Source organism: Cinclus cinclus, chromosome 4 (genome assembly GCF_963662255.1).
Source record: "Cinclus cinclus chromosome 4, bCinCin1.1, whole genome shotgun sequence".
Taxonomy (NCBI): domain Eukaryota; kingdom Metazoa; phylum Chordata; class Aves; order Passeriformes; family Cinclidae; genus Cinclus; species Cinclus cinclus.
This window is the reverse complement of record NC_085049.1, coordinates 60,827,512-60,851,172: the sequence shown is the minus strand read 5'-3', so window position 1 is coordinate 60,851,172 and position 23,661 is coordinate 60,827,512. Positions and strand designations below refer to the sequence as shown.

The window sequence follows — 23,661 nt, the reverse complement described above, 5'->3', positions numbered from 1 at the left end:
TGCACCTCACTTTGGTGATTCCCAGCTCTTTTGCCATCAAACACATAAAAATGTGGGAATGGGTTGGCTGTCCTTTTCTAGGGCCCGGAACAGTCAGCTGCATGTGAAACACCCTTTCACTTTCATTTCAGCACCCTCATAAGGAAACATCTCAAGAGGCTTTGGACTAAGAGCAGCCAGCTTCAGCTTCCAAACTGTTCTTCTAAAATAATTGCATTCCCATCCCACAGAACAGTCACAAAACCCAAAGGGGACAGTAGAAAGAGCAGTTTGTTCCACATTTCAGCTGCTCTCTGGAGAAAATCCTGACCCACAGTTTTGGTTTGGGTGGCAATATCCAAGTCTCCCTACCAACTCCTGGTGGGGACTGGCATTTTTTCCCATCCCACTCTGAACCACGACATTCACATCACTAAGACAGTTTTATTTCCTGAGGCAGCTGGTCTTAAACTTCTGGCTGACTGCAGCCCTTGGGTTCACCTGCTCCCCATTGGTGCCCAACATGGTCAAGCAGAAACCAACAACCTGCAGCTCTTCCACTTTCTGCAGAGAAGCCAGGAAGATGAGCTACCACCTCATTTAAAAAAAAGCTCATAATGTCTCAGAAGAGGTAGACAAGAGTCCTTCAGGGAGAAGAGGTTGTCCCCTCTCCCGCCCCAGTGTTGCTGGAAGGCAGGGATTGAAGATAATGTTCCCTGCACTTTTCCTAGAAGACGCTGGGATGCAGAGCCGGCAAAGAAAAGGAGCAGTTTGCCTTAGATGTCCGGCAGCTGAAATGCTGCCCTGAGCTAAGAGTAAAAATAGCTGCTGGTATAGCTGCACCTGTGAAGACAGGTGAAACGCGTGGATTTGGGCAAGCAGGCTTTGTCAGAGAAGAGCTGGAGGAGGAATACCTCTGCTGGGTTGTTTTTACCACCTTATTTTTCAGCGTATGTAAAGTCTATTATGTAAAGTGCTTAGCTGTGGGATCCTAAATACATCAGTGTCTCTTGCTCCTCTTCCACTAGCTCCTCTGGTAGTCTTGAACGGATGAACAGATTCTAAGATGTTTTTAAAACTTACCTGCACGAAGCAATATTTTTTCCTCATTGCTGACATCTATTCAAATGAGGATTCCTATGACAGCTGTCCAATCACTTCCATATTAATAATATTATATTTAAAAAAAAAATTAAAAAGACATTTTGTTCCAGAAGTCTTATGAGGGAAAGATTCTTGTTGGTTTACAGAAACCTATTCTTTTCCAAGAAATACAAACAGAACAATGCAGAATGATATACCCTTAAACATGGGAAATTCTCAACCACCAGTCTTGAAAAGACCCAGAACAAGGGAATTTAAAATCATGACCTGATCAGTATTATAAAAGCTGTGCTAGGTCAGAGGGGAGTTTCAGGAAGCAAACATTCACCTGAAACTAAGGCCACCTACATTCATCATTTGTTCTGCCCAGGAGGCAATCAGCCAACCATTGGCTTCCTCCCTGCCTCGGTTTCCCCACATATCAGGGGAGAACAGGAGCCTCCAAAGTTCATTGAAAATGCTGCAGAACAGCAAGGAAATGAATTGTCTGTAGCTCCATGTCGATAATCAGAGGTCCTGGATCCAAACTGATGTGATTTTTTGAGTATACATCAGGAAATTAGTCAACCACCAACCCATGCTTCCCAAAATATAAAAGATGGTGAGAAGTAGTCATCAATATCTGTTTGCCATCAACTGTGCTATGGAGGAAAAGATACCTAGTGAGGAGCAGGTTTAAGGAAAGAGATTACTGTTTTCTAGGCTCCCTCCTGACCTCCCTGTGAGAAGACCTTTCCAGGGAATGGCTGGAGAAGGAAGTGTTTCAGGTACAATGATGGGTGTGCACTAAAGCTAAAGGAAGAAGGATCCTCATCTTCAGACACCACTGCAAAGAGGCACAAAGTACAGCAACATGTTTGCTTTTTTAACAATACAGATCCCTGACTGCACCAGGTTCAAGTAAGGGCTGACAGGAAGAGAACACATTCACCCTTTCTCCCCACTTCCAGTTCTCCACGTCTGCAGAGTTGCCCAAAGTGTGAAAACATTTTTCTAGAGCTGTACCAGCTCACTACAAAATGTTGTCATCTGATCTGAGCAATCACTAGATGTCTGATGTGCTGCAAACATAAAATAATGCCCAGCCTAGAGGGAAGCCCTAGGATACTACAAGAGAGAGTCAGTATCTGATCCCATTATCAAGAATGCAACTTGTCCTTAAAGGCAGAGTTCACAAACACTCTTCAAAGCAGGTTTGTCAAATACAGAGACTTGATTCACGATGGACATAAAGGCCATCCCAACAGCTGTATATATATATATATATATATCCTACTGAATACTGAGTGAAGTATGGATGCAAGCAGTGGTACCTGTATGACAATATTGGGGAGGTACAGAAGGCCACACTGCATTCTCATAGCCAGATTCCCATTTGTCTTTGGATCTAGATGATAGCCACCCCTCTCATGCAACTGTTCTGTAGTTCAGAAGTGTTCCCAAGTCTTGCTGGTGTCAGCAGGGTCAAACGGTACCTGAAAAATCCATGGGAGAAGGGGATGTTTTTGGAGGGGACAGGCAGGGATGCACACTGCCACGCACAGCCTTCCACAACTGCATCTCCTGCTCACACTGCAGGTCAGCAAGGGCTGGTTTAAGGGACCACCTCTGGCCCACAGCGGTGTCTGTGGGACAGGATATTTGAAATTGGAACATATACCTAGCAAACCTGTGGGACATCGAACGAGGCAGGAAAGGGATAAAGAATTGCTGCCTAAAATTTGTCACGTATTATAAAGCAGGTGGCAGGAAGAGATGGACTGATGGGGCTTTTGGGGTTGACTCCTCCTGGCTGTAGAGGGAGCTTCAGAGTGTGAATAAACTGCGTATGAGCCTCTAAAGAGGGCTGAATTTAGGTGAGATGCATCTCTATGTGAAGTTCAAGGTAAGAATTTTTAACTTTTCCTGGACTTCTTTAGGCCTCTGTGTCTCTGTCATGTTTCTATTGTGCCACACGGGAGGGTTAATCAATGTAATGACAGTTACTTTTGAGGTTCCTAGGCAATCTCAGACAGAATTTGATGAAGCAGTCAAGATTTCAAGGACACTGACTTCTTGAAAGTTTCACAAGATTGAGTAGATTTTGTAGGTAAGAAGAATCCAGACTCCTTTCTTTCACGAGAAATGTTGCCTGTGAACTCAGCCATCAAGAAATCCATTGGAAAAGAGACACAAGAAATCAGGTTACCTAATTTCTACTTTTTACTGACCCAATAGGGTTGTTTTTTTTGTGTTTTTTTTTTTTTTTCAATTCTGGAAATATGCTAACAATTCTCTATTTCCTATAGTCCTGGAGGAGATGGGCAGCCTGACTTGCTCTGGTGTGGTGCTCTGCTGCCACTGCTAAGAAGGTGAGCAGAGAAAAGGCCCCCAACAGCACAGGTCTCAGCAGAACCTGCATGTGGCTGCACTGAAATACATTCAGCTGTGCCATAGCCAGGGCTAGAGGCTCATGGGCTGAGTGGGGAGCTGCTCCTCCCTGTGTCAGGGACAGTCTCACACCACACAGCCTGCACTGAAATTAAAATTGGCAAAAGGCAGTGTAAGCTGGTCCATTTAAATACATTCTAGAAATTCATTCTCTGCGTCCAAATAAATGCTTGATCTCTGCAAGAACTGCCAACAGTGTTTTGATGAGGCAATTTCAGATGGTATTTTTGTTACGTGAATGCTTGCTCACAAAGCAGGCAAAGTCAGTGTGCTTGATTAATTTTCTGTTTAAATGGAACTTACAGGAGGTGTTCTCATCCCATAGTCTTTCCTGTTCCTCCCACCCTGCTCTGCTCTTTGCAGCTTTCTTCAAATCCAGCTGAAGCACCACATACACCAGTAACCAGAGCCCAGAGCAGCCTGTCTCATTCTGGGATGCTTTCAAAAAATTAATTTGGATCTACTGGTAAGGTTACTAAAAGCTGATGCAGCCCTTTTGTACCAATTTGATTTCTTTGTTTTAGTGTTGGCCTATTCTAGTTTTCACTGATTCTGAATTATTATCTTGCTTTGAAAAGTTAAGATTTGTCTTTGATACAATTATAAAAGAAAATAAAAGAAAAAAGACAGCTTTTAGCTCCATGGTCCAGTAGTTAAGATTGAAAGTACCAAGCATGGCAGAAATGTCCCGTTAAAAAAAATGGTATATAAATGTAAAATTACTCCATTTTTCTCAGGTATTTGATCAAAACGATGTTAGTTAAGGAAGTGTATATTTGAAATTCCAGCTTTAAGTGTTATACATTTGCATTCACAGTAGCTGCAAACAGCTTCAGATCAAACACTTCTGCCATATATCCCTTCTGCTGGAGAGACCAGGAATATAAAGAACAGTTCTTTCTGCCAAAATCCTCTGAAAGGAAGAGAGCTGAGGCAACAAAACATCCTTCCTTCCCTTTTCTGGTCACCTGCTCCCAAAAAGTGCCCTCAGGCATTTCAAGAGGATGTGGTAGATGGGAAAGGGTGGAGCAGAGGTACCATTTTTGGCCAGGGTCTTTGTGAAACACCTGCTGTGCCCCTTCCGCCACCAAGCCCAAGCACTTTGCAGGTCACCAACAAGGAGGCAGCAGCAGCAGAGGGGTTGGGTGAAAGTGTAGAGCAGGCAGCATGGGCAGGCCTCCAGCAGCTTGCACAACTGCCCAGGGAAGGTCAGATCTACTCCACACATCTGGAGATCCCTCATAAGCTAAGATTCACTCCAAGCAGGCTCCTGGAACCTACTTGGTGACCCAGCAGATGTGCTTACATCTGGGCAAGTGCACTAATGGCACTAGAAGCCTTTCAGCCCTTGGCAGGTGCTGAGAGAAGCCACTTTTCTCCCATCCAGCTCCCATTCCCACCTGCTCACCTTTGCTGGAGCTGGTCTTTCTAACTATCAGTGGGAGAGAAGACCAGCATTCTCCCCAGAGGGATGTTTGTGAGAGTGTCAGCAGTGACAGGAACAGATAACAAAATGCTGCGGTAGGGCCAGCCCTAGGAAATAATGTTTCTTTTTGTAACACACATCACTTTTCTAAGATCTCCTCACGTGAAGTCCATACTTTCTGGGTATGAACCTTATTGTAGGGGTGGATTATGGGGAAACATTATCTTTAAATGGTGAAGGAGTCCAGGGATGATTCCTCTGAAAAACCAGCCTCAGCTGAGACCAACATCTCATCTTGAGTAAAGTGCAGATCTTTCAGTGGGCATGAAAGTCTGTGAGGGAATAGTCTAAGAAAAATGAATTGTCTCTTCTGCCCCCTAATCTTGTCCTTGCCCACAAACTGAACATTGCAGGAGTTTCTGATAATATTTTGTAGCTGAGTATATTGAAAGAAAAGAACTGGGAAAGGAAGGGGAGCATCCAAAACTATGTTGTCATTTGAGGCTCATTCTAGACTCTTTTTTTTTTTCCTTTTCTTTGTTATTTCACTTTTACCAAAATTCACTGTCCTAACGAGGACATATCTGCAGGCACAAATTGTAACAGAGATGCAGCTACATGGAAAAAAAAGTGCCCTATTCTATTTGGGAACGTGAGAAAAGAACTCTCTATCAACAAACCCTTGCCAAGGCAGATGGGCTCCAATTCAATCATACACTTGCTAAAACAAAGGGAAAGGCTAAAGTGCAGTTTCCTTCAGTGTCAAAGCTCACCTTCCTGTTAATGTGCAGTATGTAAAAAATTGTAACAGACCAGGGCTGCATATTTAGGCACCTTCAAAATGGTGTTTTCTCTTTTCCTGCCTGCAAGAGGTTGAAATAACTCTCCCAAGCTATTCATTTTTTCATTCATATTTCATCTCCTGTAGGTCCACCCCTGAAAAAACATTTGACATACTATTTCACACCTATTCAAACATAATTGAAAACTAAGTTGCTATTGAAATTAATAATCCTAGCCTTCTCCTCTCCCTGCCTGCTGCTTCTGTCTCAGCCCTTTTTAAGGTCAGCTCCAGCAATTGTGTGGCTAGGCATCCTACAAATTTAACACAAAAGCCTCACCACTCAGTGATAGCTAGATAGCTTTCAGATTAAATAGGTTAAGGGCAAAATCAGAGCTTCCCTGTCAGCAAATAGTCCTGAAGAGTAAGAATCCACCAAAAAAAAAAGAAAATAGATGCCCCATCTTCAAGCACAGCTGATCAAAATAAATGTCCCCAGGACCACAGGCCCTGTGGCCCATAAAGACACATGTCACTTTGGACTATCACTGAGTGCCATCAAAAAAGTTATTTTTCCTGATGTCATCAAAAGATTCTTTCTTTGATTAAAACCGGCCCTGGTTCAGCATGGAAGGCAGCACCAGGAGTGGCACTTAGGCTGTTCCTCCCCAACACCTTCATCACTTCTTTCCTCTGGCCACATCTCTATGGCACAACTGCCAGGCAATAGCAGGCAGCAAAACAGGGAATTCAAATGACCCTTTCTTTCTGATCCAAATTATTATTTCTTATTGATTGCTGGGCAGGTACTTCAGGAAAACAAGAGGGCTGCTTCTCAACCACTGTGGTGCCTACGGTTAAGAAACAGTAAAACCACAGGGTGATCACTCCTTTTGCAATATGCTTTTATGTACTAGGAAGGAGAAGGGATGGGAATTCGAAGCAATCATCTTGCTGTGGGGCTGCTTCCCTTTTATGGATTTTCCCAAAGAGCTGGGGTTTTAAAAAAGTGCACTGGCCTTGAATGGTGTAGTTGGCTGGCCAATAGCTCCCCTGGCTTTAGATGTGTAGTGGAGGGAATCTTAAGTCATCAAGCAATTGGTGGCTCCAGCACAGAATAAAGTCAGTTTCTATTTCAGGGAAAGGAAAGGCAACTGTTCCCTGCAGGGAATGTCTGCACTACCTCAGAGCCAGGAATAGGCTGCGATTTTTAAACCTTTTTTTTTCACCCTACACTTCAGGAAAAGCGAACACACAATGTTCATTCGCAGGGATTGTTTCCTGAACATGATGTGTGCTCACTGTCCCACAGGTCACTTTCCAGTGTGTCACATCCTTCTGCACAAGAGAGAGCAGGAAATGGCAAACTCCCAGTATGAGGCAAAGTGTTTCCATCGCAGCAATTGGTCCGCAGGAGCTATAAATTGGTCTCCTCCAGAAACAGATCAAAATTTGTCTGCTGGGAGGGTGGCTGGAAACTGAAGGTAAGTTTGAACCAGTCATTTTTGTAGTGTCTCTGAGTACTCTATAAGGAAGTGTTTGCAGATTTTGGACTAATGTATACTCTTATTGTTGGGGAGATTTTTCTCTGAAAGCGGGAGTTGGATTTCTTTTCCTTTGTGCTGGCATCAGTCAATATCAAAAGATTTGCATCCCTACATAGCCTATGCTATATATTGAATTATTTTCCTAATAATTCAGTGCAACAGTCGCTGGTATTACCTGAGACAGTTCTCAGCAACTAAATCTTCAGAACAAATTGTTAAAAGGCTACAGGAATTGACATAGTTAATGCTCATCATATTGACCTGTTTTTAAGTTATTGATGATATGCTCATTGTTCATTTCAATGCTGGTATCCATTTAGATTAGTGTTAGTCCTTATGCTTCCAGCTTTATTTCTAATTATAGTGTAAAAATAATAGGACACAGCCTCCGGTTGAGAGAAGCACAGTGCACTAAGTGATTCGAATGACCTAATGACACCAAGAGAGACTGGGGGCATTTTCTGAAGGGCCTGGGAGGGTGTGTCTTAAAGGATCTGTGTGAGATGGATTAGGGCAAGCTAGCAGAAGGGGGAAAGACAGCAGAGAGATTTCTGAATACACTTCCAGATGGAAAGACTACTTATGGTACAAAGTTTTCTCTTTCTGAAACCTGAGGATTGTGCAGAATGACACCCCGGGTATCTTAACTACATAGTGTAACTTTATGAGGCACCTTCAGTTCCCACAGTACAGAAGATTTAGAAGTGAAAAGGTGTCTGCAGCAATAAATTGGCTTAGTGACAGGGTCTTTCTGCTATAGACCCCTTTTGGCTGTGTGGGCATTATGGGCTCCAAACAGCTTCTCAGCTCTGTGGCTGGACCTTGCTAGGGACAGAGGCAGCACAGTTGTGTGCACAGTGCAGTTTTGTGAAGCACAGAAACTCTGCTTCCACCAGGCAATCAGCTACATCACTCCTGTTGACTCTGCTGCCTCAGGTTCCCTGTAAGCGGGGTTAAGGTTGCTGGCTTCCTTTGTAAAGCATTTTGTAGCCCTAGAGCAACCTGAAAATGTTTATCAGAACATTTCTTTCTGCCCTTGTGGTAAGGAACAGAGACAGCAAACAGAGATCATCTAGCACAGAAACACTGAAAATTGATCTTCTAGAAGCAAAGGCTCTCCTGCTATGTTGCCAGGGGAGGTTTTCCAGAGCCAGAAGTTTTTAAGTTTTTCTATTCACAGGCCTCTGTATTTCTCCTGTTTCCCCATCCACAAGGGAGTGCACACTAAAATTGGGCCTGCTTTTCAGATATGCTCTTCATGACTTTTAAACAAGGTTTGTAGGTCTCCCTGCCACTATAACTGGGTGTTTATGACCACAGGTTGGACTAAGAACCACAGAACAACAGGTCCCATCTTTGTTCATACTCTGACATGGGGTTACAATAGAAATTAAAAAATGTTGCAGGGCCTTGAGTTGCTGAAGATTAAAGAAAGGAAGGATGTTCACAATGCCCATCCAAGGCATTAATAAGCTCCTCACCTCCTATATGGAAAATCCAGACATAGACTCTGCAGCTTCCCTCTGTCCTCCTTTAATAGGAAATCACCCCTAAACAAAAGACTGGGATGGTGGCATTCACCTCCTTGGAGTCTGACCTTTCTTGTGAAAAAAGAAAGGTCTTTTTCTCCAAGGAAAAGACTCCTTGGAGTCTGACATTTCTTCTATATTGCAAATCCTCTGAAACCCATCAGGAGGACAACAGATTAGTTCTGGCAGCCTTACTCTTCTGGGCACTGAGTCACCTTATCTCAGGGGAATTTCTGTCCTCAGGGTTTGAAGAGACATTTTGTGTCCTCACAGAGATAATGGCAACAGCACCTCTGACCACAGTCCTTAGGATATTTTAGTCTTTGCAGGGATTAAGAAAAACATTTTAACCTTCCTCTGTCTAAAAGTTACACTGAAATACATAATTAAATGTATACATTCAAAGGGGTATGTGTGTGTACCTGCGAGTGCAGGCGTGCGCAGGTGGAAAACCTTTCTTGTAGCTGGGTGAAGCAACAAAAATTTGCCTGGATGCCATCCCTGAAACGGTGGTCCAGGATTAGCACGGATGTCCCCATGAGCGTGTCGCATGGGGGTTTTTTTGACATAAATCCCAACCCGGACTTTTCTTTTTCTGAACAGAAACCATGGAGAGGACCAGTGCTGCTTTTCCGCTAACACCAGACCCCACACGCCATTTCCACGTAGCCCTGCTGGATCAGAGACGGAGGCTGCGCGGCCAAATCGCTCACCTTCACAAGGCAGCTCGGAAACTCAACAAGCTCCGCACAAGGTCCCTGATTGCCAATGTCAGCGGGAGCACCCTGACCGCCGCAGGAGCAGTCACAGCCATCCTGGGGCTGTCCCTGAGCCCGGCAACGCTGGGAGCCTCTCTCCTGGCGTCGGCCGTGGGTCTGGGTCTGGCCACGGCCGGGGGGGCCGTCAGCATCACTTCCGACCTCTCCTTAGTGCTCTGCAATTCCCGGGAGGTGAGGAAGGTGCAGGAAATTGCAATGACTTGTCGGAAACAGATGAGGGAAATACTCGGCTGCCTGGAGTTCCTTCGCCGGGGCCAGGGCCCGGGGGACCCTGCGCTGCTCCAGTCGGAGAAGAGGGCGTCCATCTCGCTCTACAACTCCGTCTGCTTCATGGTCTTCTGCGGCTCCCACAGCTTCCTCGTGCCGGAATACACAAAGGAGGTCACTAAAGTAAGCCAGGCTGTGCTGAAGGCCAAAATCCAGAAGCTGGCTGACAACCTTGAGACCTGCACCAGGGCAATGGATGAAGTCTGTGATCTTCTTGAGTCCAGAACAGAGCTTTCCCCATGTACGAGGAGACTCTGCTTGGGTGCTAAAACCACTGCCGAGAGCCTGAGGCCGTCCAGCTGAAACAGTGCTTCAGAGCAACATATAAAAACTGGGTTTGGAGACGTGACATCATTAACTGAGACCATTAGCACTGCTGCCTGTTGTTTCACAGTTCAGGGTGCTGATGCCATGAGGCAGACGTTCTGCAGAGCCCTGTTTGCCCAGACATCTCCACTGCTCTGCTTCCCCAAAGCAGCAAAAAGAAGTAGGTCAGGAGGTGGATGAAATACCTGATGCTGACTGAACCTGGTTTGTAAGAAACTTCTGAATCTGCGTGTGGTACAAGGGCTGGAGTACCCTAAAAAAAGCCAGCAGCTGCCAATTTCCAGTAGAGTACAATCCCATTACCAAGGTACATCTGGGAAGGCTGTAGAAAGAAGCAGCTCCAGATATGACAGACTGCATGGATAGTTCACCATCCCAGGGTGAAAAAGCAGGGCCAGAATTTATCCCTTTTGAAGAAACCTCTCCAGACTGAGAAATGTGACATTTGTATTCTATTTATTTACATAGTATGAATTTAAGGTTATGATATTGTATTTAAGAGTGTATATATATATATATATATATATATATATATATATATATATATTCTTTTTTTTTAAAGGAGGCCTCTGTTCCAAAGGAAAGCTGTTGTTTTTCAGAGTAAAAGCAAGTCTGTAGCATGTGAGAGCAAGTTATCTATTATTTTGATGTGAGGGAGGGCAAATCCCTGTAGGAAAAGGAAAGCATGACCTGAATACTGATAGTTATAAAATAGGTGAAACACAGTCAAACAGTGACAATAAGTCTTAGGAGCCAAAACAGAGAGAAGGGTGATCCTGGAACCAGAGTCTGCCTCAGGGCATTGGTGGAAGGAAGCAGTTATATCTCCCACAGCCAGAAGGGAAGCGTAGGTTGGTGTTACTGGTCTGAGCTGGAGCTGTGATGGGAGCACACCTGAGAGGTGGAGGTGCCACTCTCCATGCAGTCAAGCAGCCTGTGAGACCCACAGTGGATCATCTGTGAGGAGGGAGGCAGCACTCATGGAAAGCTGCACGTACTCCTAGCGACGCTTCCTGGGGAAGGCTTCACATTAGTGAAACAGATGGGGGTACTGATATTCAGGAGGGGTAGACAGGAGTAGGAAGATTCAGTGGCACAGCCCCTACAAAGCAGGAGCAAGGACTGGGACCCTGTTTTAAGTGACTGTTCTGCTAAATATGCCCTTTGTGATTTTGAGCCATCAGTACCTCAGATCCTCATCTAAAAATGGGGATAATAGCACTTCCCTACCTCACAAGGATGTTTCTGGGATCATCCCACTGAGAAGTGCCCAAGTATGGTGATGATGGGGATCATACAAGGAAGAGACCCTGAAACTAGCCTGAGGCAACTAGAAGAGTTAACGCAGAGGTAACTCCCTCCACAAGCCTGCCCCAGGGGATAAGGGAAACTTCTCTGCGCAGGCACAAATGCAAATGATCAGAAAAGCCTACTCTGTAATTCTGTAACACTGACTAAGTTTTTAGGGACAGCAACATTCCATGTCACAAAGCTTGAATCCTTGTTCTTTTAGTCTCTTCTTTTCATTATATCAATGTTTGTTTTAATATGTTGTAGGAAGAATAAAAGCTCTGATTCCCCAGAGTGGGACTGAAATGCTTTTGAAACTCATGCCTGTTTGCCAGAAATGAACAAGTACACTGCTGATTCGAATAAATGAGTATGAAGCACTTTTGTGTCAGTGTCTCTCGGCACACCTGGAGGTGATGTGCTGTCCACATTGTCCATCTCATCTCATCTCATTATGCACCCCTTATGAAATAACTGACATCGTGTCTGTACGAAAATTCATCTGCTGGGGATGCTCTCACCCTGCTAAGGAAGACTGAGCTGTAATATGCAGTAGAGCTAGGAGCATATTTGTTTAAAAGCCAAGTTTGAAAGCCCTGCAGTGACAATTTCTAAATTCAGTAGAATCTGCAGTGTCCTGTGCTGAAAAGCACAAGAAAGGAATTACTACTTAGAATTATTACTCTATATTCATTTTGTCATGCATTAATGCTCCCAACAACAGTTTAGGATAGGAGAAAACTTTCATTCAAATACATCTATTGACAATAGGGAATTGCACAAACTGGAATTTCACCAGAATAGAATTGCTCCACCCTGCTCCCCACTAAAACTGCACCAGATTATATGGGCAAGGAGTTCAATAAAGCATTAAAAGCAGTGACTTCCTGTCACATCCCTGACTCCATTTCCTGAGGCATCCCAGTGACCCTTACAGGGGTTCATGTCTACGTGCTGGCCAGCCTTAACCTTCAGCACTAATGGTAGCCAGCAAGCTGATGGCTCCAACTGCTGTAATTTTTGAAACATATGGTAAAAATGAGCATGTACACAGGGTGGTTTTGGTTGATTTTTTTGTTGTTGTTTTTGTTGGTGTTGTTGTTGCTTGTTTGTTCTTTTGGTTTTGGGGTTTTTGTTTGTTTGTTTGTTTGTTTGTTTTGTTTAAATTATCATTGCTCCTGAGCACAGTGGGATGCAGCAGTTTCACATTTTTACTCCTGCCCATGAATTGTTCCAGGTTTCCTCTTCTTTCCCTGTCACGCAGAGGGTTCGTTCGTATTTCCTCTCACTTTCCTCATTGTTCTGGGAACAGAGGAAATGCCACACTTGGAATCCAGGGACAGATGCTGAAGTATATATCAGCATTTCCACTGAGAGCACGCCCAGACAGCTTTCCCAGAGAGAGGGAAATCTGCTCAGAAATGCAGCCATGAGTTTTATTTTGGAGCCAACTCTGCTATCCTTTTGAAGCCCAAACACCTAACCCCAGCATGCTGTATATGTGAGCCTTCTTTTCCCTAAAACAAAGGAACCTCACCTAGCTACAAGGTTGTCCTGCTGCAATCAGGACTATAAATCAGAGATGTTACACCCAGACCAGATGGAAACCAATGACTCAGAAACTTCCATCGTGGAGATATTTTGATGCTGCACTCCTTGGATGGTAATTAAATGCATATCCATTTTCACCTCTCACCAAGCTCTTGCAGGCCTGAGTTCAGTTTATTTTGTATTTCTGGCACTTCAAAAATTTATACTCATTCTCATAAACAGAAAAACAACACAGAACTGATATAGGGAACAACGACAGCTCTTTTCCCTCGTCCCATCACTTCAGAATGTTTCATACGGACACATCCCAAGCACTTAATTTGTTCTTTATACGCACTGTGGATGTAAGTTAATACACATTCTTGTGTTTTTGTGCCTGGTCCGCTCACTTTGCCTGTTCTTTCACAGCTGTAGAAGGAATGAACTGGGAACAGCATCACGCACTGCCCAAGCCGTGCAGCGCTGAGCTGCGGGCCTGAGGCTGGGCTGCTCGGGGTTAACGCCGGGCGGGCAGGCTGGCGGGATTTCCCAAAGCCAGTTCAGGGTGCCCTTGTCCCAGGACAGGCGGCTGCAGATCCGCAAGTCTCCCTTCCCTGGGAACCTCTCGGAACTGAGGGAAAATCCACCTGCCCCGTTCGGCTCTTTCTCCGGAACTACAAATCCCGTCGCGCCCCGGGGAGGACTACAGCTCCCAGAATGCTCTGCGCTGCGCTGCGCCGCGCCGGGAGAGGACGGGCCAAGATGGCGGCAGGAGAAGAGGACGGGTGTGCGGCGGAGCCGGAGCAGGAGCCGGCGGCGGAGGAGCCACGGAGCTTCAAGGACCTGGTGAGGCCGGGCCGGAGCCGCTTCTGCCCCCGGTGCCGGCTGCCCTGTCCCGAGGAGCAGCGTCCTGCTCCCCCCGCGCGGATGAGGCCGGGGTAGCTCCCGGCCGGGCCGTGTGCCCGCGGGCAGACAGACACGTGCGGCGCTCCCCAGAAACTCGGGGACGCTGGGGTTGGCGTGGCTGCTCCCATCGCCGCTGTCTTCAAGTTGTCTTAACTTGGCATGGTGTTTCTTGTTTTCTTACACTCATGGGTCACCCCTGAGGTGAAGAGATAGCTGTGTGTGCAGAGGGGATTTCCTTGTGTAAACTAGGGTAAAACCGATCTTATTCTTCCTGTGACAGTCATCTCTAACAGATTTTGAACAAATCCGGTGAAGTTACTGGTGGAAGTGGGGATCGCTGTGAGCAGCAGAGTAGCACTGGGGGCCTGGTGCGGTTTGTCTCTGCTAGAGACAAGATGGCTCTGTTGCAGCATGTATTTCATTTAACTCTGTGATTTAATTTACGTCTTTCTGGTGATGTCTGTTTCCCTTTTCTCTTACCGCTAATGTCCAGGGAGTAACAGATGTCCTGTGTGAAGCTTGTGACCAGCTGGGATGGAAGGTGCCAACGAAGATCCAAATTGAGGCTATTCCAGTGGCTCTCCAAGGTGAGCAGTATGTTTCTTTGATCCTGATCTGGGGACTGCTCCAGGAATTCTATGTGAATGAATTTTGCTGAGTGAGAAGGATCAGGGATGAGTGTGTCCCACCTTCTTAATTGTTGAGGATCTCTGCCTAGAAGTAGTTTTCATATTCATTCTGTGTCCTTTCCAGGTGGTGCTTGTAATATTAGTTTATCCTATAACACTGCCTGCGGTCACAAACTTGGCAATGGGTACAAACACTGTTCTTGAGTGGTCACCCCTGTTTGTAGTTCTGGCACTCCATGTTAAATAGAACTCTTATTAATCATTTGTACTGCTAGTCTGCATTGATAATTTCGTTCCTGAAATGCTCAGGGATATACAGGAAGCTTCCAATAGCTTTTATATTGTGCTGCTTCTGATAGAGACCTACAGAATGTGTGTGACTGAAAGTAAAAATGCCTTGACTGTGTGTATAATTTGCTTTGTTGTAAGCAGGCAACTCTTTGAAATTAGAATTCCAAGGAGAGATAACCAAAGCACAGTGATTTTCTGTAAGCATTCTGGAATTACAAAAAAAAAAAATTACTGAATTCAGCAGACATTTCTACCTCTAGAAATACGTATTTTTTTTAAACAAAACCCTCCAAAACACTCTCAGGGAGGAAAGGAGCAACATAGTGACAGAATGGGAACAAACTTTCAGTATCTCTTCTGTCTTAGCATTTAACTTTTGTCAGACTCTTTTACTACACATACAAGATTTTCTTGGGGGAAAAAAAAAAGAAAACACAAAGGTAATACTGCATTCCTGAGAGACTGCTTCCAGTGTAAGGTCTGTTGACAGCATGGTCTTCTTGGCTGTATAAGCTTAGGAGGTTATAATGGATTCTCTTGATGAATTTTACCCTGTTGCCTGCATTGTTTTGGGACAAAAGACTTTCTGTCCTACCCTTCCTATTGCAAACTGGTTTGGATTACTCTTTAAATGGCACAGCTGTGGCTTGAGAAATGTGAGCTTGGTAGTGCTGTTGTCCTGTAGTTTGTGCTTTGAAGTCTCAAACACCACAGTCTGTTTCCTCATAAGCCAGTAAACAGACAACATTTGGACTAGAATAGTGAGATAGAGTCATTAAGCTGTAAACTGTTGTCAGATTTGAAACATAATAATGTAAAATTTATTTTAAACCTAAAGTTTGCATGAAACCCTGTATATTAACAGAAGTTTAGCTAGAAAATTGACTGTTGAGCCTGTAATCATTGTACAAATAAAATCACAGTCTAAAAATGCTTCAGAGAGATTCTGAAATTCTTTGGTTTGGCCCTTTGGGTTTTTGTTTTGTTTTTTTTTTTTTGCCTTTCTTGTGTCTGCTTTTTTTTCTGTTCTCAGAGAATGCTTATGTTTTGTTGCACAGTGCTTTAAAGTCTTTCTCTGTTCTGGATGCATAACAGTTTTTGCCCCCTTGCTCCTTCTGGCAGGCAGAGACGTGATCGGACTGGCAGAAACTGGCTCTGGAAAAACAGGAGCCTTTGCTTTGCCAATTCTTCAAGCACTGCTGGAAACACCTCAGCGATTATTTGCTCTTGTCCTCACACCAACAAGGGAGCTGGCCTTTCAAATCTCAGAGCAGTTTGAAGCTCTTGGATCCTCCATCGGTGTTCAAAGCAGTAAGTAGCTTTTATGGTATTGGATGAGTTTTCCTGAAGACCAGTTTGTCGTCTTGAGATTGCAAAGATAAAAATAGAGGATTTGTATGAGGGGTTGAACAGAATGTGAGAAATGCTTATGCTGCTGGAAGACAGGTCTGGTATCAGGTTTGTAGAAAGAAAAAAAGACCACATGGTTTTTCTGCATGGAGCGGTCTACAGCTCTTCTGCATTCTGTATCTAAATAGTCAAAGGTGGAAGTAGAAGAGAATGTTCTCAGTAGTGGGTTTGTGTCCAGTGCAATTGCATGGAGCTCCCTGCTGTGGTGTGATGTAGTTTAATCTTCCTCTTAGACTGTATTGATTCTTTAGATAATCTGTCAGAAAAAGCATTGTGGGTATTTTTAGAATCCCTAGATTTTTGCAGCCAAGTTAAACTGCAGGGAATAGATTCTACCTGTAGCTCTTCAGCTGTGAAAATAAAATATTTGCGGCCAGTAAGGAATTAATTGCATGACTTAAGAAGCTTAGGAAGGTCATATATGCTAAAAAAAAGTATTTTCTCATAAAAATAAGTAGCTTTTCATTTGTACAGAATTGCTGTGGTTGGTGGGCATTAGGAGTAAACACTGCAGTGCCACGGGAGGGCTGGTGCTACGCTGAGGGATTCACTCCACTCTGTTTGTCATGCAGCGGTTATTGTTGGTGGAATTGACACGATGTCTCAATCTTTGGCCTTAGCCAAGAAACCACATGTTATAATTGGTAAGTTGATGTCCTGGGGATGTGGAGTATGAATATTACCAAACTGCAGCTAACCAAGAAAAAGGACAGTATATCCTTCATTTTGTTTTTTGTCCCAAGCTCTGAGTACTGGCTTGTTAAAGTTTCTGAAGTAACCACCAGTAACTTGTTGCTACAAGCTCATTCCAAACCTAGACCTAGAGTGCTTTTGGCTTGTTTTTTCATTCTCCTCAAATATTTAAAATGCAGGTCTCATCCTTCACAGTACAGCTTGTCTACAGTCTTTTTTGTGTCACTTATTTTTAGGATATTCTTTAGAGAGTCTAACTCCATTAGTCTTTCTTCAAAACACTCTCTGAAGATACCCTGTGAAAGAGTTATTCCTACAAAGCAATCTTTACTTTTCTTGGGCAAAGAATCCCATTTCTGTAATGGGTGAGTCTCTTGCCTGTTTGGATATTTTCCTTTGCTTTCATTCTGAATTTTCACTTATGATGCTCTTGATAGCAACCCCTGGCCGTCTAGTTGATCATCTGGAGAACACAAAGGGCTTCAACTTACGAGCTCTGAAGTTCCTAGTGATGGATGAAGCTGACCGGATTCTTAACATGGATTTCGAGACAGAGGTAGGAATCTGCTAAAAGACAAGTTTGGAACACCAGAGGAGTCCCTTTAAAATTGCTTCATGTGGTCACATAATAAACACTGAGCTGTTCTGTATAAATTAGTAGTAAGTTGTAACTAAGATCTGATAATTACGCAGAAGTCTGTGGTGATTAGAACACAGCAGAGTTCTGCAGAGCGCTGCCAGGACAGTAGGAGACACTTTGTCTCTGAAATCCACTGGTGTCTCTGGAATGTCTGATGTATAATGCAGTTAGTATAGAAAGCACTATCACACACACATTCCTGCAGAAACATTGCCTGGTATTTGCCCTGTTGTTGGACTTTTGGAGTTCACACTGTCTAATTGTCAACAAGGTATCAGCATACACCTTCCCTTTAGAAGAGAAAAGTTTGTTCCTACTGTATGTTTACACGTGCATTACTCTTCATGTGGATGGTCTTTATATTTGTGGAAGGCTTGTGTCTTTCTTGCTTGTAGTATTTACTGTTTCCATTTCCTTATTTTTTTACAGGTGGATAAGATACTGAAAGTGATTCCTCGAGACAGGAAGACATTCCTGTTTTCTGCCACTATGACCAAGAAGGTGGGAGCAGATTTATCTGTTTTAGTTCTTTTCCATCAGGCCATCCTCTTGACTAGACTGTATTAATACAATTTTCTGACAAGATCTCTGTCCAACTGAATTTCATTGATCTTACCAGGTTCAAAAACTCCAGCGTGCTGCTCTGAAGAATCCTGTTAAATGTGCTGTTTCTTCCAAGTATCAGACAGTTGAAAAACTGCAGCAGTACTACATTTTTATCCCCTCCAAATTCAAGGTAATGGCACTTCTGTTTCTTCTCTCTTACTGTCTTTTCTTGTTCTTGTATCCGTCCAATGTCTTGTAATTTTCTGAGGCCTCGACTTAATGTTGCACGTGTGATTATCTCTAGGGTTTTCTGAACTCTTCCTCTGTTTCTTTACAGGACAGCTACCTGGTTTATATCTTGAATGAACTGGCTGGTAACTCTTTCATGATATTTTGTAGTACATGTAACAATACTCAGAGGACTGCTCTACTGCTCCGCAACCTGGGGTTCACTGCCATTCCCCTCCATGGGCAGATGAGTCAGGTATGGGCATGACCCCACACAACAGAGTAGGCAGGGGGCCTGGGGCTTGGGAAATGGGCTGCTGCACCATACTGAGTCACACCTGCCTTGCAAGAGGAGTATTTCACATCTATTGGACTGGACTGATCCATAGAAATTTAACTAATGTGAATGCTGCCCCTGATTATGTAATATTTTAGAAAGAAAGGAGGGAAGTGAAATTTTTGAGTAGTTTTTCCCCCAGGTCTTGTGTGCCAGTATTTTAACAAGAGCATATTAGAAACTAGAATGAGTGTTACTCTCTCATTCCCTTTTTGTCCTTTTCCCAGAATAAACGTTTGGGCTCTCTAAACAAGTTCAAAGCAAAGGCACGTTCCATTCTGCTGGCTACTGATGTTGCAAGCAGAGGTCTGGACATCCCACATGTGGATGTGGTGATAAACTTCGATATTCCTACGCACTCTAAGGTAAGCCTGTCTGTGTGCCAGCTGACAGCTTCTGGTCACTGGGAGCAGCTGGACAGAGAAGGTAGACAAAGGAACAGAGACATCTTTTCTCTGTTCTGCTAACTGGAAGCCTAATTCATGATTCTGTACATTGAAAGGTGTAGTTCAGCCTCCACAATTGAGTTGGTCTCTGTTTGTATGGTCTCATGGCCTCGGTTGTAGAAGTGATTCTGTAAGTGAAGAGGTGAGGTGAGGAATTCTTTGCATTTCTGCTCAGACTGTATGTTTTGCCTTATTACATTAAAGGGCTTTGAAAACAGTCTTAACATGTTACTAGTTTCATGTAGTCATCTCTGTGCCTGTGATCCAGGTCCACCTTCATATTTTAAACTGCGTTAAAAAAAAAAAGAAAAAAATTAATTCTCTCATTATGACATTCAGCAAGCATTTGGCTAAGAAAGGTGTCCTTCATATCACAAAATACAGCAAAAGGAAAAGAAAGTAAGTTACCAACTCTCTCTGTCTTATCTAAAGTATGGGATTATCTCAGGGATGTGCCTGTTTGGGAAAGCTTAGTTCCAGGAAGCAGATCATTAATGTGCACTTCAGGAGTTGCCATTGTTGCTTACAATAATTAAAAGGTACTGTGCCTTGCAAACAGAAGAAAGCATGGTAGGTCTTTTGAAGACATCCTTTTGTAAAAGCACAGAAGTAAGAAAAAAGAAAAGACAATGGGGGAAGCAGCTTGAATGGTGTTATGGTCTTTGTGCTCTTCCCTCTCATCTTACCCATAGAACAGATCCTTTCTTACAATCTTCTCTCTGCAAATCCTGTATGGAGGAGGGAGCATTTTGATTTTCATAATGTAGTGTAAAACCTGGAAAACAGCCTAGAATCTTATTGACCAAAGATGCTTAATAGATCAGGCTCTTCTAAATTTTTCTCAGTCATCCTCTCTTTCACCATGCTTTCCAAGTTTAAATCTATTTGTCAGAGAGTTTCTGTGGAAGATGCAATATTTGGAGCATTAGATCCCAAGACTGAAAATGCAGTCACTGTGAATATTAGCTTTCCAAGGAAGTGAGAGTAAAGTCTTGGCAAAGGTCATCTATTGCAACTTCTGTCCTGCAGTCTGGAATAATTGGAGTTGGTCTTCTCATTCAAAAAGAGAAGAATTCAAATGTTGAAACTGAAGTTTATACTTCTTATACCTCTTCTCCAAATCTGATACTGCATGCCCTCCTGCGCATTTAATCCTGCCACTGTGTTCTTGACATTCTCTTGTTCTTTCCTAAAGAGAAAATATAAAGGCTGATCTGCCATAAGATCTGTTCTGTGTTTGGTGAACATACATTATTGCTTATCAAGAAAATTCTTTCCAGGATTACATTCATCGTGTTGGGAGAACAGCCCGAGCTGGGAGATCTGGCAAATCTATCACCTTTGTCACACAGTAAGTGATAAAATTTAATGTACTTATTCTTTCCAGCTGTGTTTCAGAGCAGAAAACACCTGACCTTATCTACTTTTCATTTTGAACTGCAGTTGGTTTTATTTAGTTAAAGGGGAGAGAATTCAAAGCCTAGGGTGGGGAGAAAGGAAAGTCTAGATAAGTTGTAGAAGCAGGTGTTCATTGAGCAGAACTGTTTGTAACTGGACTATACAACATGTTTATATATTTTTAAAATATCTAATGCAGGTTCAGTAACTGTGGGGGTGTTTTATAAACACCAAAGTATTTGTCTAAAAAGAAAATCTTTGCCAAATACTTCTGAACAAAGATGAGCTGCATAAATCAGAGAAGCCATGCCAAACGGCATCATTTGGATGCAGTTGAGCTGCTTGTGAGACCATCAGCAAACTAACAGTGTCTGTGGGCTGGAGATAAGGGGTGAAGTCTGTGAGTGGTGACAGCTGAGGCTCTCTCAGGAGGGCTGATTCAAGCTGGTGTCTTGTCTTTCCTCAGGTATGATGTAGAGCTGTTCCAGCGCATTGAACACCTGATTGGCAAGAAGCTGCCAGCATTCCCCATGCAAGAGGAAGAAGTTATGATGCTGACAGAGCGTGTGGCTGAGGCCCAGAGGTTTGCTCGAATGGTGGGTCCTTGCTTTTTGACCATGCCCTCACTGTTGTAGGCTGGATTTCTTCAGAACTCTGGGTCAATCTGTTGATTTCATTGCAGGAGCTGCGGGAGCAGGGAGATAAGAAGAGGTCTCGGAATGATGATGATGACACAGAAGAGGCTATTGGTGTCAGGAATAAGGTGGCAGGAGGGAAAAAGAAGAAAAGGAAAGCCTTCTAGTTTGGTATTTGAACAGACTTTTTTATTGTTCTCTTTATGGCTGAGCTATCAAAAGTAGTCGACTAAGCCATCTCCAGTGGATTTTTTTTCAGAACTATATATGAAATTTGGCAGTCCTGAGGAAAAAAATCTACTTTTCTTCTTCACTAGCTACAGACTGAGCTTGGCCCATGTTGGTACCATAGTACCAGTTCTCCTTTCAGGGACACATCAGAGACCATCACCTCTGGACCTGGAAGCAGCTGTGGTCTGGCCCTGCTTATTCACTACAAAGTGCAGTGTGAGTGCAGCTTTTCACTGCTGCAGCCTGTCCCACTATCCAATCTCACTGAGTGCATCTGGAGACAGATCTGGCAGGAAAAAAAGAGGAAAAAGTAAAAAACAAGTAACTGAGTTTTCACAGCACAGCTGTGATGCCCTTGCCTTGGTGAAGGAATGTGTTACACTGAGAACTCAAAATATATTTTGCTTAATTTTAAAGCTACCTGGTTTTCCTTACCGTGTCACTGACCTGTTCTGTTCACTTTGTGTATCAGCTCTGCCAAGTTTTCTTGGGTCAATCCCAGCAATTCAGATGTGACATCAATACCTTAGATTTGTCAGCTGAAGAGCAGTCCAGCACAGAGAGAACGAGTTGCAGCAGGATGAAACTATTCACTGCCTGGAATTCAGTCCAATATCTGCTAATGATTGACAGCATCAATGATAGGTCTGGGTTTTCTATGGGGTTTTTGTGGCCGATTCTCGTAGTACTTACAAGTGAACACAAGAGGGGGGTATTTACGTGGGAAAGCAACTCACACGCTGGGAGGTACAGAAATACTGGTATCCTAGAAAGCTCTTTGTTTCCCTAGGCAGGGAACTTTGTTACTTTTAGGCAGTGTTCCATGCCAGATAAATACTTTTGCAAAAATGAGATAAATGTACTTCATATAAAACCAGAAGGTTACTGCTAGTTCTCAATGACAGTAAAAATTTTCACACAGGATATTCTTGCTGGCAGGCAGAGAGAAGAGTGAGAAGCTCCTGCATATGTAAATTCATGGAAAACGTGAAAACTTAATGCCCAGTAGAGCCATTCATAAACTGGATTTTGTGCTGCATGAAAAACTATGTTCAAAATAGTTATTTTTAGATCTAAATGGAAAGTAAAAGCTATTGCAGTAGTCAGGATGACCACAGTGGTTATTTCACACTTTCAGCATAAATCTAATATCCACGTGTATGTTAGTCAGAATGCTTTTACACTTTTGTAATGGGCAGCACATTTTGCAAAGAAATGCCCTAAAACCTAGCTCTGTTTTTTTCATGAGGAACTGAGATACTCTTCAGAGCAAAAAGAGTGCCAGTGTTCACACTATTTATGTTGCAGTAGTTTACTTAAACCTTCCAACTGTCTTAAAGTCTGATAGCTCTAAATGGTCTTGAGTCAGTGGCAAATAGTTTACAAATCTTGGGTATGTTCACTGCTAAGAGCGTTTGTGTAAAGCAGAAAGAGTGTTTATCTTCCCCAGGTCCTAACACAGAGGGGCAGGGATGAAAGCCTGTAAATGACAACACGTTCATTATATGAGGCCCTTTGGTAACAAACCACACAGATAAGAGAAAACAGCCCTATAATGCACCACAGAGAGAATAAAATGAGTGATAATATGGGTGGAGATGCAAATCCTTGTTCCCCATGGAGCAAAGGAACACTCCCAACTGTCCTGCTGGGTGCCTGAACAAAATTTCTTATTATTTGCATGCAGGATGGGGTTGGTTCCAGTATCAGCAAAGGAATCTTAAATCTCTCTGAGGGTCCTGGATCCCTGGAAGACCTCTAGAGTGTTATTCCCAGCTATATAATGGATGAAGTACAGAGTCAGTCCTGTCAAGTGATGTGAAGGGCACCTTGGCTGCTGGAAGAGGTAGGGCAGGCAGAGTAGTGAGGCTTTCAGAAGTAGTGAGGCTTGCTTTAAAGGGTTGTTTGAGTCTGTAGCATCTCACTGTGTTCTTCCTATGTGGAAGCCTGCAACAGTAGAGGGGATGTCTTGTCCCTTGATGGAGTCAAATATTATCCCTCTTTTACAGTAGCAAGAATATTGGTGGAGAGAAATAGAGCTGATCCTTGTGAAAGAGTACAGAGCCTCCTTGAGAGGAGTGACTAGACAGCTGGCCACCTCCCTTGATTTGGAAGGACAAGTTGTAGAAGCACTTGGCATGAGACAAGCAAAGGTCTCACCACACCCTCATTCTCACTGGTGCCTCACCTGCCACAGGTATGTGCATTCAGTTTCAACTAAAAATGTCTCAACAGCTTGGAGGGGCAGGAAATAGACTTTTTTATTGTGGCTACTCCAGAGG

The 23,661-nt window shown here is 43.6% G+C and overlaps 2 protein-coding genes across 3 annotated transcripts; both read left to right on the top strand.

The window, feature by feature from the left end:
- Positions 1–9,404: 9,404 nt before the first annotated feature.
- APOLD1 (apolipoprotein L domain containing 1) lies at positions 9,405–10,145 on the top strand. The gene has a single exon (XM_062491393.1). The coding sequence runs from the start codon at positions 9,405–9,407 to the stop codon at positions 10,143–10,145; it is 741 nt and encodes a 246-aa protein (XP_062347377.1).
- Positions 10,146–13,751: 3,606 nt separating this feature from the next.
- DDX47 (DEAD-box helicase 47) lies at positions 13,752–23,474 on the top strand. 2 transcript variants are annotated; one of them, XM_062491392.1, is made up of 13 exons: positions 13,752–13,835; positions 14,389–14,482; positions 15,938–16,126; positions 16,798–16,869; positions 17,356–17,474; positions 17,988–18,059; positions 18,178–18,294; positions 18,442–18,588; positions 18,897–19,034; positions 20,396–20,466; positions 20,980–21,109; positions 21,196–21,319; positions 23,389–23,474. In XM_062491392.1, the coding sequence occupies exons 1-12, from the start codon at positions 13,752–13,754 to the stop codon at positions 21,313–21,315; spliced, it is 1,353 nt and encodes a 450-aa protein (XP_062347376.1). In that variant the 3' UTR covers positions 21,316–21,319; positions 23,389–23,474. The 2 variants fall into 2 exon arrangements, with proteins under 2 accessions (XP_062347376.1, XP_062347374.1); XM_062491390.1 differs by lacking the exon at positions 23,389–23,474 and having other exon boundaries at positions 21,196–21,786.
- Positions 23,475–23,661: the final 187 nt, after the last annotated feature.